The sequence below is a fragment of the Leptodactylus fuscus genome, chromosome 8, assembly GCF_031893055.1.
Source record: "Leptodactylus fuscus isolate aLepFus1 chromosome 8, aLepFus1.hap2, whole genome shotgun sequence".
Classification (NCBI taxonomy): Eukaryota; Metazoa; Chordata; class Amphibia; order Anura; family Leptodactylidae; genus Leptodactylus; species Leptodactylus fuscus.
This window is the reverse complement of record NC_134272.1, coordinates 80,191,909-80,207,042: the sequence shown is the minus strand read 5'-3', so window position 1 is coordinate 80,207,042 and position 15,134 is coordinate 80,191,909. Positions and strand designations below refer to the sequence as shown.

General features: G+C 41.4%; 1 protein-coding gene across 7 annotated transcripts in view; it reads left to right on the top strand.

Annotated features, from left to right (window-relative positions):
- The first annotated feature begins 529 nt into the window (after positions 1-529).
- GALNT13 (polypeptide N-acetylgalactosaminyltransferase 13) overlaps positions 530-15,134 on the top strand; it is a 184,684-nt gene continuing 170,079 nt past the window's right edge. For all 7 annotated transcript variants that reach the window (XR_012717354.1, XR_012717353.1, XM_075284489.1 and 4 more), the window contains exon 1: positions 530-1,185. Coding sequence is in view for 5 of the 7 variants with exons in the window: in XM_075284489.1 (XP_075140590.1) it covers positions 1,044-1,185 (142 nt within the window). In the remaining 2 variants the exon portion in view is untranslated. The remainder of the gene's footprint in view (positions 1,186-15,134) is intronic.

Below are 15,134 nucleotides of genomic sequence, written 5' to 3'. Positions count from 1 at the left end.
CAAGTGTCCTTTTTGACCTCCTATGGAGATTAGAGCTCTCATCTAATATGGTAGAACATAGGGATGTATACATATATTTTCTGCATCCTTCCAGGGTGCCGCTAGGAAGCAAATGATTGAATTTTATAAAAATCAAAAATGCAAAAATTCTAATAAATGCCGGCTCTATTCCAAGCATGCAATGTCAATCACAGGAGCCTCAGGTCCATGATATTGAATGCAGTACCGTCTCTGTCCACCGCTCCTCGTCCTTTCCATCTCGCCTCTATTATGTCTAGTCTATTACACAGCTGCCTTGTCTTTTGCAGCCTTTTGTGACCTCGACGTGCAGCTGATCTGCAGACACACAAAGCGCTCAGCATTATTCTAAGCTCCCTCTGTTTAACCTTCTGCTTTCCAAACTGCAGTAATAAACTAAATTGTCGCCCGCACTTCCAAAATGGGAATATTTTGCACCCAATCAGGGGCCGAGACTCCCGACCAATCAGGTCCTTGCTTACATTGTGAATCCTGGTTCATATCTCAAGGATTCCTTGGCGAGGAATCAGTCATGTAAGGAGGTTGTGTTTTACATTCCTCTTGGCTGTATGTATTTGCACGGATGCATGCAGAGGAGATGCTAATTTCACAGAAAGACAAGCCAGAATTGGAAAAAAGGGGGCCGAGCAAGTGATAGCTATAGGAAAGAAAAAAAAAATAAAAGCCCCCCTCTCTTCTCTCGAAGTAACCTGGCAACACAGAATCAGCAATTCCATACAGTTCTCCTTTTCTGCATCTTGTCACCTCTAGCTGCTGCAGGCAAATCGCATATCAAGGTGCCCAGGCTGGATCCATCAGCCGTGACAAATGCATTTCAATTAGCATCCGTCACAATCCCGAGGCCATAAATTAGCCTTAAAAGTTCATCAGTCGTCTTTCTGCTTTTAATTACGCTGGGATGTCCTTTTCCGTGCTTTCATGCTGGATTATATCTGGGAGGTTTGGACCGGTTTCAGCAGTGGCTCCTTCTCATATAGTGTGACAAGTAGAATCCTATTAAGGACATGAGAAGATTTATCTATTGCAAAGTGGTCCTGGCCACATCGTTGGTATGGGTGCTTGTGGATGTCTTTTTACTCCTCTACTTCAGTGAATGTAACAAATGTGATGACAGAAAGGACAGATCTTTACTGCCTGCGCTGAGGGGTAAGATTCAACTCTATCACTGCATGGTCACTTTGTATAGACAACATGCTGCAGCCAGGAGCACGGTGCTGGGAGCTTCAGGTGACATTGCAGAGAGCCTTGTGTTGTGCATAATGCAGGTTAGAGACAGCAGGTACCGAGGGGCCAAGACATGACTCAACTGTGGGCTACAAAGTTGCATTTGGTCACCTCTAAGTAATGCATGCATAGGAGGTCAAAGAATGTTAACGTCTTGGAAATACTTGAGATGTATTTGCTATTTTGCTTTGACTTTTTGGATTCTTTGTTGGTCATCTAAGCAACATGTGTCAAGAATCAAGTCACGCTTGACTGTTGACGTCCCATGACCTCAGTTGTCTCATGTTTCCGACAAAGGTCATGGCGCCAATGACAGTCAAGGGTCCAAAGAAAAGGTTGGCGAGGTAACCCATACTTGGTTGACTTCGTTATAATCAAAACGAAGATGGTGCTAAGATGATGGAAGTTGTTGACCTTTATGCATTGTTCTTTGGGGTTCGGAATGAGTTTCTGTGTTCTGGTTGATGGTGGGTTGCTTAGATTGAGGCGACCATACACTTTAGATAGCTGAACGTTCATCCAACCAAAGACTATTTCTCTCCATTCCCAAACCTCACGCTTGGCTGAGCTGATTGTGCTTGTTGTCTCAACAGACAGAAGGAGTAAGCTGGTGGCAAATACCTTAGAGCTAAGGATAGAACATGTTGGATTTCAACTTGCCCAATTCTTAGTTCTTTTGGAAGGTGTCTGATGGCAGCTTACCCCTCTCCGTACATTTAGAATACAAAACACAATTCTTAAACCCAACATCCGCTGTTGGGGAAAAAGTTGGGACACCTCGATGTGTATCAAATGTTGGGTTTGGGCAACAATTGTCTAATGTGTAGGAGTTCTATTAAAGTATGGTTTTCATGTGGCCTAGGACTATTACCAATTACAAGAATTTTTTTTATTTTTGACAAAAATTCTGTATTAGGACAAGGTAACTTAAGTTGGTCAATTTTAGTGAAGAAAGTATAAGATGGAACTTACAGCAACAGCAGATACATGGCCTATAGTTCCCTCCCTGTAGCTCCAGTTTCCAAGATCAAATCATAAATGGTTATATCCATATTGGCAAATCTCTGCCAAGAAGAGAATAATTCCTCCGGTCCTGACCTCGACGCTGTTCCTATAGGGGAGCATGGGAGCTACGGAAACTTCTAGCTCTTCTGGCTACACTGTTTCCATAAGTCTGAAGCTACAAAAACAGCAGGGCTCTACTATGCTACGCTATTTCCATAGCTCCCATGCTCCCCTATGAGAGTGATAGGAACAGCGTAGAGGTCAGGACTGGAGGAACTCTTCTCAGCAGCGATTTGCCAATATGGGAATAAGCATTTACCAGATAAAGAATTCTAAAATGGTCTCCAAGTTAAAAATTTAGGACACCTATGTCTTGTTACATGGGCGTCTTAGAATTTTGGGGGCTTATGAGCATTGAAAAGGTCAGCCTTGTTTTTGGAGTCAGATCGGCCCCTCGTTCTATTTGTGTACATCTCATTTACATCACGATAATCCCTTTAAGTCATTTTACACTTGAGCTTCTAATCTTGTACAATCTGTCTATTTTTATATGTAGTAATATTTAGAGAGGAATTCTGTTTAGTCATTGAGATTATTCATGAGGATATCTTTGGAATATGTTCTGGTTCATTCTTAAAGGGGTTATCCAAGGAGCCAAAACCACTGACGATGTATTTAATGCAGTGGAAGGTAAAACCTACCAGTTTAGATGGCGCTCCCCTATTGCACCGATTGGGAGCTTTCCATAGTCTTAGACCGCGAGTCTCCTAGTTCAGTTACCCTGATGATGCGCCGACTCTGGGTCACGTGACCAACTCCCCTCTACCCAGAGAACTAGCAGATGGAGTAAAGCAGGGTCAGCAATGTCATCTAAAGTTATAGCAAACTAGAAGACTTCCAACCCACCGGGAAGGACAATTGGAAGGTCCTCATTGGCAGGATGGACGAGCAGAATCTACAGTATGTTTCTAAATTTCTTTTTTTAAATGTAGATTGTGCGCCCCACATAGAGCTCACAATGTACATTTTTCCCTATCAGTATGTCTTTTTTGGAATATGGGATGGAAATCCATGCAAACACAGGGAGAACATACAAACTCCTTGCAGATGGTTTTTTGTCCTTGGCAGGATTTGAACACCAGGACTCCAGTGCTGCAAGGCTGCAGTGCTAACCACTGAGCCACCGTGTGGCCCCCAATTTCTAAATTTCATCTGCTGCTGCAATGAATATACGCCTAACAGTTTTGGCTCCCTATAAACCCTCTTTAAGGCTGAAGCCCCACGTAGCCGCGGTAAAAGACACAGTTTGGCAGTCCCTTGCAAAAATACTATTGCAGAAAAATACCCGCGGCGGAAAAGCTGCGATTTCCAAAACCATTGCGTTTTTGGAAATTGCATCATGTCAATTATACCTACGAAAATGCCGGCGGTTTCACCATAGGTATAATGGAAGCAGATAGACCACAGAGATGTGATGTTTACTCCAGTTTTTACCGCAGTGCTTTTTGGCTGTGGCCTACTACGTGGGGCCTTAGTCTGAAGGGGTCTTATGGGATTAAAAAATGACATGCAGTCAGGAGGGGCAGCGGGCTATCCAATATAAATGCATTTATTCCTACCCGGATCGCTTTAGACAGAAAGTTCACAGAGGTTTCCTCTACGGACTTTCTGCTTCAATTATACGGGGAAACCGCCGGCGTTTCTGTAGGTATAATTGACATGCTGCGATTTCCAAAACCGAGCTGGTTTTGGAAATCATGGCGTGCCCGCAGTGCGATTTTTACTGCAAAGTGGGCATGGGATTAGCTCTGACTGTAAAACACCGCGATTTTACGCCACGTGGGGCCCCGGCCCTATTCTATTAATGTCAGTTCAACCCGTCAATCTCAGCTGGACACCAAAAGTGTCTGACTGCAAGTTACTACCCTGTCCAATAAAAAAACATGCACCGTCACTGACCAGTTGGCAGCCGCTGTGCTTTTGTATGGTGTCTCCAATCATATCCTACCATCTATATCTATAGCAGGGGTAGGGAACCTTCGGCTCTCCAGCTGCTGTGAAACTACAACTCCCAGCATGCTCCACTCACTTCCATGGGCGTTCCAAGAACAGCAGAGCCAGTATGCATGCTGGGAGTTGTAGTTTTGCAATAGCTGGAGAGCCATACGTTCCCTACCCCTGATCTATAGCATCGGGATCTATAATATGATCATATGCACAAGCTCTAATGTATTATTTCCGTGAACTCATTCACAAGCATAATATTATACTATTAGAGGTTTTCATTAAAGGGATAGTCCCATCAGGATCCCCTTTGCCTATTTGCCTTATCAGGTTATATGAGGAGGGTCCAACATTCGAGTTCCCCAATATGAACCACCATAGTCACTAACATGTAGCAGCTTTTACTCTGGTCTATATATTACATGGACAGATATGCATCTGAATGGTCACCTTGCAATACCACACGTCCCCTGTAGGTGTCACTGTAGACGAAACAATCAGGTGACTGCAACTGCTGGAAGCAAAAAATTTTTCTAGGAATTAATTTCTATAATGAATACATTCTGATTATTTTGTGGTTTTAGTAATTGGAGTCTCGCCTTACAAGATATCTTCATGTCAGTCCTCTAGAATTCCAATGAATTATGCAGTGATGTTTCTAATGTGTGATTTATTTGGGTCTAGTGGAATATAATATATATAGTGATGTGATACATGGGAGGTGGAAGTGACTACGCAGCATTTTCATGATAAATGTCTTTACTGAATGAGATGAATAAATTGTCATTTACTAAATAGGAAGATGTAAAATGACAACGACTTATTTACATTCGGCAGATAAAGACGCGACGCTGAAAACATCTAAGAGGTTAATATACTATGGTGGGTCCCCCGGAGGTCTCCCCACAATGATATTTTTACATGTGAGGTGAATATGCATACTAAGCAGATCATAGATGAAATGGATATGGAATTAAAGGGGTTTACTATCCTATAAAATGGGACTGGATACGCCGTCACTTTCGGATGTGGGGGCTCTGACCACTGGGACCCACATAGATCCTAATAATGTGTTTTGTCTTTGTGTGCACTGGAATGGACGTCAAACTTAGTTCCCTAAACAGCACTGTGGCCCCATACTCAGGCCGGACCTGAGAGTCCTACAGCGATGACTTATCACATCACTTTATAAAAGAGAACACGGTTTTAATTAAAGGGATTTTCTATGATACCTGGAAATCCAAAGGGGAGCCAATGTTGGAGATATACAGTCCTATGAAAAAGTTTGAGCACCCCTATTAATCTTAATCATTTTTTGTTCTAAATATTTTGGTGTTTGCAACAGCCATTTCAATTTGATATATCTAATAACTGATGGACACAGTAATATTTCAGGATTGAAATGAGGTTTATTGTACTAACAGAAAATGTGCAATATGCATTAAACCAAAATTTGACCGGTGCAAAAGTATGGGCACCCTTATCATTTTATTGATTTGAATTCCCCTAACTACTTTTTACTGACTTACTGAAGCACAAAATTGGTTTTGTAACCTCAGTGAGCTTTGAACTTCATAGCCAGATGTATCCAATCATAAGAAAAGGTATTTAAGGTGGCCAATTGCAAGTTGTTCTCCTATTTGAATCTCCTCTGAAGAGTGGCATCATGGGCTACTCAAAACAACTCTCAAATGATCTGAAAACAAAGATTGTTCAACATAGTTGTTCAGGGGAAGGATACAAAAAGTTGTCTCAGAGATTTAACCTGTCAGTTTCCACTGTGAGGAACATAGTAAGGAAATGGAAGACCACAGGGACAGTTCTTGTTAAGCCCAGAAGTGGCAGGCCAAGAAAAATATCAGAAAGGCAGAGAAGAAGAATGGTGAGAACAGTCAAGGACAATCCACAGACCACCTCCAAAGAGCTGCAGCATCATCTTGCTGCAGATGGTGTCACTGTGCATCGGTCAGCTATACAGCGCACTTTGCACAAATAGAAGCTGTATGGGAGAGTGATGAGAAAGAAGCCGTTTCTGCACGTACGCCACAAATAGAGTTGCCTGAGGTATGAAAAAGCACATTTGGACAAGGCAGCTTCATTTTGGAAACAAAAATTGAGTTGTTTGGTTATAAAAAAAGGCGTTATGCATGGCGTCCAAAAAGAAACAGCATTCCAAGAAAAACACATGCTACCCACTGTAAAATTTGGTGGAGGTTCCATCATGCTTTGGGGCTGTGTGGCCAATGCCGGCATCGGGAATCTTGTTAAAGTTGAGGGTCGCATGGATTCCACTCAGTATCAGCAGATTCTTGAGAATAATGTTCAAGAATCAGTGACGAAGTTGAAGTTACGCTGGGGATGGATATTTCAGCAAGACAATGATCCAAAACACCGCTCCAAATCGCCTCAGGCATTCATGCAGAGGAACAATTACAATGTTCTGGAATGGCCATCCCAGTCCCCAGACCTGAATATCATTGAACATCTGTGGGATGATTTGAAGCGGGCTGTCCATGCTCGGCGACCATCTAACTTAACTGAACTTGAATTGTTTGTCCAAAATACCTTTATCCAGGATCCAGGAACTGATTAAAAGCTACAGGAAGCAACTAGAGGCTGTTATCTTTGCAAAAGGAGGATCTACTAAATATTAATGTCACTTTTCTGTTGAGGTGCCCATACTTTTGCACCGGTCAAATTTTGGTTTAATGCATATTGCACATTTTCTGTTAGTACAATAAACCTCATTTCAATCCTGAAATATTACTGTGTCCATCAGTTATTAGATATATCAAACTGAAATGGCTGTTGCAAATACCAAAATATTTAGAACTAAAAATGATTAAGATTAATAGGGGTGCCCAAACTTTTTCATAGGACTGTATATATATATATATATATATATATATATATATATATATATATATATATAGTATATCGTATATACTCGAGTATAAGTATACCCAAATATAAGCCGAGGCCCCTAATTTTACCACAAAAAACTGGGAAAACTTATTGACTCGAGTATAAGACGAGGGGGGGAAATGCAGCAGCTACTGGAAAATTTCAAAAATTAAATTGGTCGGAGTTTTTGGGTGCAGTAGGTGCTGGGGAAGGGGAGGGGGTGTTTTGTTTGTCTGTCTGCCCCTTCCCTGAGCTTGAGGACTGTTATTAACCCCCCCCACACACACACACACACACACTTGGAATTCAGTCTGGCTGACTATAGGGGATCTGCAGTGCTCCTATTAACCCCTTCCCGACGGAACAGGAGCACTGCAGATCCCCTATATTCAGTAGACCGGACACTGTCAGACACAGGGATACCTAATGTGTATGTGTTTCACAGTCATTTTCTACTTTAGAATGTATTTTAGGGAAAGGAGGGATTTAGAACTTTTATTTATTTTATTTTTTATTATATTTTTTTAAAGCTTTTTTTTTCACTATTTTATGGGAGATTCTATACATTACTATTGTGGCTGGTCGTAGAGTTTTTTTTTTTTTTTTGCCCGACTCGAGTATAAGCCGAGGCGGGCTTTTTCAGCACAAAAACTGTGCTGTAAAATTCGGCTTATACTCGAGTATATACGGTATATACGGTATATACGATATATATATATATATATATATATATATATATATATATTTTAAAGAGTAATACTCAACTTACCTTGGGTTATATGATAGAGGAGAGAAGCTGAGCTGTGTGATATATAGGGTTATAGGATAGAGGAGAGAAGCTGAGCTCTGTGGTATATAGGGTTATATGATAGAGGAGAGAAGCTGAGCTCTGTGATATATAGGGTTATATGATATAGGAGAGAAGCTGAGCTCTGTGATATATAGGGTTATATGATGGAGGAGAGAAGCTGAGCTCTGTGATATATAGGGTTATATGATAGAGGAGAGAAGCTGAGCTCTGTGATATATAGGGTTATATGATATAGGAGAGAAGCTGAGCTCTGTGATATATAGGGTTATATGATAGAGGAGAGAAGCTGAGCTCTGTGATATATAGGGTTATATGATAGAGGAGAGAAGCGGAGCTCTGTGATATATAGGGTTATATGATAGAGGAGAGAAGCTGAGCTCTGTGATATATAGGGTTATATGATATAGGAGAGAAGCTGAGCTCTGTGATATATAGGGTTATATGATAGAGGAGAGAAGCTGAGCTCTGTGATATATAGGGTTATATGATAGAGGAGAGAAGCTGAGCTCTGTGATATATAGGGTTATATGATAGAGGAGAGAAGCTGAGCTCTGTGGTATATAGGGTTATATGATAGTGGAGTAAGTTGGACTGATCCTGGCAGGACTCCTTGGAGAGTCAATGAGAGTCCTGACTATTCCTCCCACACACGGTGATTGATGGCTCTCCTTATATCCTTGTGTGTATAGAGCAGTCTGTCAGTCTTTCTGTTTTCTCTTCTATATGGTGTTCTATTAATGAAGATAACAGTCTATGTTAATCTATGAAACTAGTGGCAGGATCCCGCTTGTAACAGATTACCGAACCCCTCTCCAAATAAATGTTTTGATGTAAATGATGATGAAACATATGTGACTTTTTGAGTTCCAGCTCCTTCAATTTTTCTTTTTTTCTACACAATAACAAATATGTTTACTTTTGCATGGATGATACTGAGATTTTAGTCATATTAAAGAGGGCCTTTCAAACACCTTCACCAATTCATGTTCTTATCATCTGTTAATAGTCGCCTCTCCATTGATTCCAGCACAGTTAGCATTTTCCCTCTCACCCCCGCCATTCACGAGCATCAAGCAGTTTGTTCTGGTGTCTGATGTGCTATTTATGCTCTGTACTGTCAGGTGGGCGGTGTTAGGGAGGGGGTGGGACCTAGAACTCCAATTTCAGAGCTCAGAATCACACCCTTTGTCTGCTCCTGCCTGATCCCACCCTCCTGATAGTACAGAGACTAAATAGCATATAAGGCACCAAACGTAACGGCACTGATTGCTCAGGAATGGTGGGGGCTAGAGAAAAAAATCCAACTATCTGTACCAGAATTAATGAAGAAGCAGCTATTGCAGTTGGACTGTTTAACGCCTTCTATAACAGTATGGCGGATGTTGGGTCTTTAAAGATGACTCATTGTATTGTACAGCGGAGATCCGGAGCTAATGTCTGTAATTAGAGTTCACTCAAATCACGGGCATTGCAGTGTTCTGTGACCCCTCAAAGTAACCCTCCCCTTCCCCAGGGTCACTTCTCAGCAACCCTTATCGGTGCAGGACGGCTGTGCATGTTACTATGACAGACAGAAGTCTTCTTAGGGCTCCCGAGCCTGTCATAGTAATATATCTATTGAGGCTGTTCTATGACCAGCCTCAATAGCTATACAGTGGAAGCCCCATAGACTGCAGTTATGAAATCATTGCAGATTCAAGCCCCCAGGGGAACATGTGTCTAAAGTATTACTTTAAGTTATGTTCTTTTTTCTTATATCACCATCTATATTTGTTTTTATAAATACTATACCCTGCAAAATTTACTCTGGCCACTAAGCCTAATAATAGACCAACACTTGCAAATTTCCATATAAGTTTTCTTTTCAGCAGTCACCTCATTTCCATCAAAGGCAGTATTACAACAGAAGATAACACCTCTATAGATAACATCACTGAGCCATCATGACATTCGCTACTGACAATAGATGATGTCACAGCTTAGCTACATCCTTGCACAAAGCGTGACTTATCTCACAATAAATAATAGTTTAGTCTTAAAATAGACAACGAAAGCACATTTTTAATTGGGATCACTTAAAGGGAAAGTATAGGCAGTTTTTTTAAAATTACTGTATATACTCGAGTATAAGCCGACCCGAATATAAGCCGAGGCCCCTAATTTTACCACAAAAAACTGAACTCGAGTATAAGCCTAGGGGGCAAATGCAGCAGCCACTGGAAAATTTCAAAAATTAAAATGGTCGGAGTTTTGGGTGCAGTAGATGCTGGGAAATGGGAGGGGGTGTTTTGGTTGCCTGTCTGCCCCTTCCCTGAGCTGGAGGACTGGGTTTTTCCCCCCACTTGGAATTCAGCCTGGCTGAATATAGGGATCTGCAGTGCTCCTATTAACCCCTTCCCAACAGAACAGGAGCACTGCAGATCCCCTATATTCAGTAGACCGGGCACTGTCAGACACAGGGATACCTAATGTGTTCGTGTTTCACAGTAATTTTCTACTTTTGTATGTATACTAGGGAAAGGAGCGATTTACAATCTTAATTTTTTTTTTTATTTTTTTTTTAAAGCTTCTTTTTTCCCCCAATATTTTATGGGAGATTCTATACATTGATATTGCAGCTGGTCATAGACCCCCCCCCCCCCAAACAAAAAAAATAAAATAATTTTTTTCTGACTCGAGTATAAGCCGAGGGGGCCTTTTCAGCACAAAAACTGTGCTGAAAAACTCGGCTTATACTCGAGTATATACGGTACTTATTAATATCAAATAGTGCAATACATCTGTTTTTTTTTTTAATTTTCTGATTGTAGATTTTTTTTATCCTATTTTCTGTACATGATTATGGGGATGGCCATCTTGCCTGGGCCTCACCTCTACTAACAGCATTTAGTGTTATGCTTTACAGCATAGGCAGCAATAGTCTGGAGCCGTCTCATTGAGGTCTATGGGAGAGTTTTCTAGGAATGTCCCTCTATGGATCTCTTACTCATTGGTCACCGTAGACCATTGTAGACTACAGGCGTCAAGGACATGCCCTGAGTGCAATGGCCGCCTTCTCATGTTGCTTTATTGGATAATACAGTTGGCTGCTTTGTATAGATGCGGACGCTGAAGTCTCGCCCGTAGCTATAGGTTGTTCCTGGCGCTGCCATGATTGACATATTACTGATATGCTTAAATAAGCAGAATACAGAGCTCAAAGGATCGGCCCTCGGCTTTGTCACGGGATTTAGTTATAGGCTGTGGTCAGACGGAGATGAGACTGAAGCGAGGAGCCATATCTGATGGATGGTTCTGCATCTGATGCTGCCGGGGTCGCAGAATGATGTTATGTGACCATCTAACCTGTTCTATCAGACGAGATGTATCTACCGGTACAGACACTGCGTACGGAAATCCATGGCTAGATATTTTATATTCGGACCCAATATCATTATTTTATCAACATTTTTGTATGTCTTGGTTTCAATATAATGAGCTCAGCTTCTTAAAGGGAATGTATCACCTAAAATTTTTAAATTTTTGCAATTCTTATATATTTTTGTATTATTTTATATGGATAGATTTTTCTACTTCTTTGAAATTTTTTCAGAGATTTGCTTTACAAGAGACACCTGAAATAAAAGACGAGCTGACTAGGGCCCCTTTTATTAAGGCTGGCCATAATCCGAAATTATTTAAAGGCCTCGTCCTCATAATAATGCACCAAAAATTAAAGGGATTGTCTATTTATTTTTATTTTTTTTAATTGTAGATTGTGAGCCCCATATAGGGATCACAATGTACATTTTTTTTCCTATCAGTATGTCTTTGTAGAATGGGAGAAAATTCACGCAAACACGGGGAGAACATACAAATTCCTTGCAGATGTTCCTGGCGGGATTCGAACCCAGGACTGCAGTGCTAACCACTGAGCCACCATGTTGCCCCGAGGGTTATCTATTTTAAATAGATCAAGATAGGGGGGAAAAAAAATCATACTGATCTGTCCACCGATGCTCCGGTACCACCCAGGGCAGTCTTGCCAGTCCATTGTCATCTTCTGGCAGACGTCACCACGTGTCCGTTAAGGCCAATCAGCAGCCTCAGTGATGTCAGGAGCCTTGGCGGTCACATGGGGTGTGTTAATCTCAAGGCAAATTTCAACGTGAAAAGGCCAAATTTTTCTTGAAAAAACTCAGGCAAATGTAACAAAAATTGCAATTTTTCTTAGCTAACCAGTCGTTTACCCTGCAGCGGCCACTACAGGATTAATGTGGTATTGCATGCAGTCCTTCAAATGAACTGACATCCATGTAGCACATGCTCAACTCAAGTCTACCAAAAGATCTACTTCTGGTTCTGGATCTTAAAGGGGTCTTCCAAGCAGGGGAATCCCCTCTATGAAATTCATCTAACTGTATGGGTTTGTCTCCCTGAGATGACGTTTGCTGCCTGTCACAATGATAAAAACATTGTAACACATTAGCTGATGAGGTTTGAGGTCTTCAGAATTTGGGGACATTCATTGTTTGGGAATCCTTAGCATTCTGGAATCACTACCGCCCCCCGGTGATATATTCTGTCATGTCAAGTGATATTTATAGGCCGAGTTTCACCATGACGGTGAGCGCATAGGAAATGTATTTATTGCATGTACCATCTTTCTGTGTTTGACATTTTTAGTGCATCGCCCAAGGTATTCCTGGAAATGTAGCTTTGATGAGAGCTTAAATGGAAGGCTACACAGATATTCCATTTCAGATCTAGCTAGTACCCAATGTATGGCCCCACAGAGGTGAATAAATCGTCCATGTTACATTAAGCTTCTTTGAAATGTTCTCATAAAATGTTCCCCGACTGTACAGAGCCAGGTGTGCGTGTTATTCACATATGAGAATGTGCGATTGTGTGAACATGAGAGTTGGATTTCAGTAAACAGTGACTATATGGAAGAACGTGACTTCTTCAAGGCCAGGAATGAGACTACTTGTGACATTTGGACTATCTGGGTGGAGATTGTATGTTGTCCTACGTGATGGCCCTTTCCATGTATCATTGATAATGTCCAATTATGTAAAATTCCAAGAATTCATCAGATCACCCCTCTAGGAAATAAACCTGGACCCTTCCAATATGGCCGAATAACCATTGGGATAATCTATTAAAGACTCTGGAGTTGTACTAGCCTGTACTGAGATATTTCCAAACAATAGAGGTGATTTTGTTTTTGACCACATTTTTTTGGCCACAACATCTTCATTGTTCTACAGAACCGAATATAGATCACTGTAATAGTCACTCTGAGTAGATCCTGGGGCTCACAGTTGTCCTCTGCATTTAAATCTTAAAGTCAGGCTCAAAATAAGCAAAAATAAAACCCAGCCTTAACTTCAGGCAAAAAGGCAAACAAAACCCTGCTCGTCCGAGCACTAACTAAACAGCTAACTATACATGTGGCTTACTACAAAGCACATGAACAATGCAAAGTAGCACAGTACAATCTCACCAGACTCTCAGTATGTCAGGACAGACCCAGATGCCTCCTCTCGCTCCCAGGATCTGCCCGGACGTGCAGGCTTTGCAGCCTTTTATGGTAGGGTAATAAGCCCAGGACCCACACTTGGGGCTGAGGCCTACTCAAGATCCGCCCTGGACCACACATAGTGGTGGTTTTGGAAATTGCAGCATGTCAATTATACCTATGGAAACATTAGCGGTTTACCCTTAAATATAATGGAACCAGAAAGTCGCAGAGGAAAAAACGTGATGTTTTTCCACACTATGTGCATCCTTAGCCTAGTATAGATGTAAATAGTAGCTGGCAGGAGGGTGCCTCAGTGGCGTCCTTTAATGCCGTGGTTGCTGGGCTGGCTATGTATACACGTTGGTGGCGTGAGACGTCATATTTGAGTCTGAGGAAGGCCTATTTCGGCTGAAAACGTTTACGCTTACACCATACATTGTGTGTTTTCCACCTTTAATTAAACGCACCTTGAATCAGACGACTCAGTCTCAGTGGGATCCTTCTTGACGTGTATCATATGGATTGGGACCCTATCCTACTGTGAATAACCCGACATCCCACCACACCAACCAACCCTCTGACTTAGTGTTCCGCCATATAGGCTCCGTTAATAGGATTACCTGTATAAATGTGCCTCATCTTTGCTTAAGAACAGATTTTCTCGGTAATTCTGCGATTTTCTGTTATATCATTCTATATTTTGTCTCTATTTTCCATCCCAGAAGTAATTTCTGCCGCCGTCCTTTCCCTCCCGTGCTCCTAATGATTATTGATTTTCTGTTCAGAGCGGAGCAGATTAGCATTAAAAAGCACTAATATTCAATTTATAATTGGTTAGAAATGTTAAGGCAGATGGATCCGGGATCACGAAGGAATTCTATTTAACTATTCAGAAATGTGATACTTGTGAGATTCATTCTTCCTAATATTAGGTCTTGGTTTCAGTCTATGACAGACTGGAGACACTGACGCTGCCGTAGTCATCTATAATAATGCAGATATATAGTATATATATATATATATATATATATAGTAGTGGTGAGTGTGAGGATGAATTATGGAGACTTCTGACAACTCTACGGCACATAATACTGTTAGCATATAACAGACAGCCGGGAGGATTTGTCACTGACAATTAACAATTACGCCATTAACCCGCTGAATGGACGAGAGGTTTGAGTTACACGTTAGATTTCTCGTAAAGGGAATGTATCAACTATACGGAACCTTCTAATCTGATACATTTTATTATTTCTTGTACATTCCTAAAAATTTGGTACCTGACCATGGGGGTCAGCCATCTTTCCTAAACTGTAATAACTGCATTCAGAGACTTGCTTTAGGAACCTGTATTCTGGAGATGGCTTATTAACCCATTAGTGTCCAATATCTAGATTTTAGGTACGTGGGTCACTCCGGCCTTATTCTGATGCAATTGACTTTCTGTGTTAGTTGAATATTAAGGGGTCTCCCGCACAAGCCACAACCACGCACCTGCTCCTACGAGCTAGTGGAAAAGGAAGCGCGTGGCTCCCATTGCAGTCAATAGGAGCTGTTTTTGGTAGCGGATTTTTAGGCGGATTCTGTGTCAAAAATCTCTATGTGAACAGACCCTAAGATTTCAGGATTAAATAAATATTG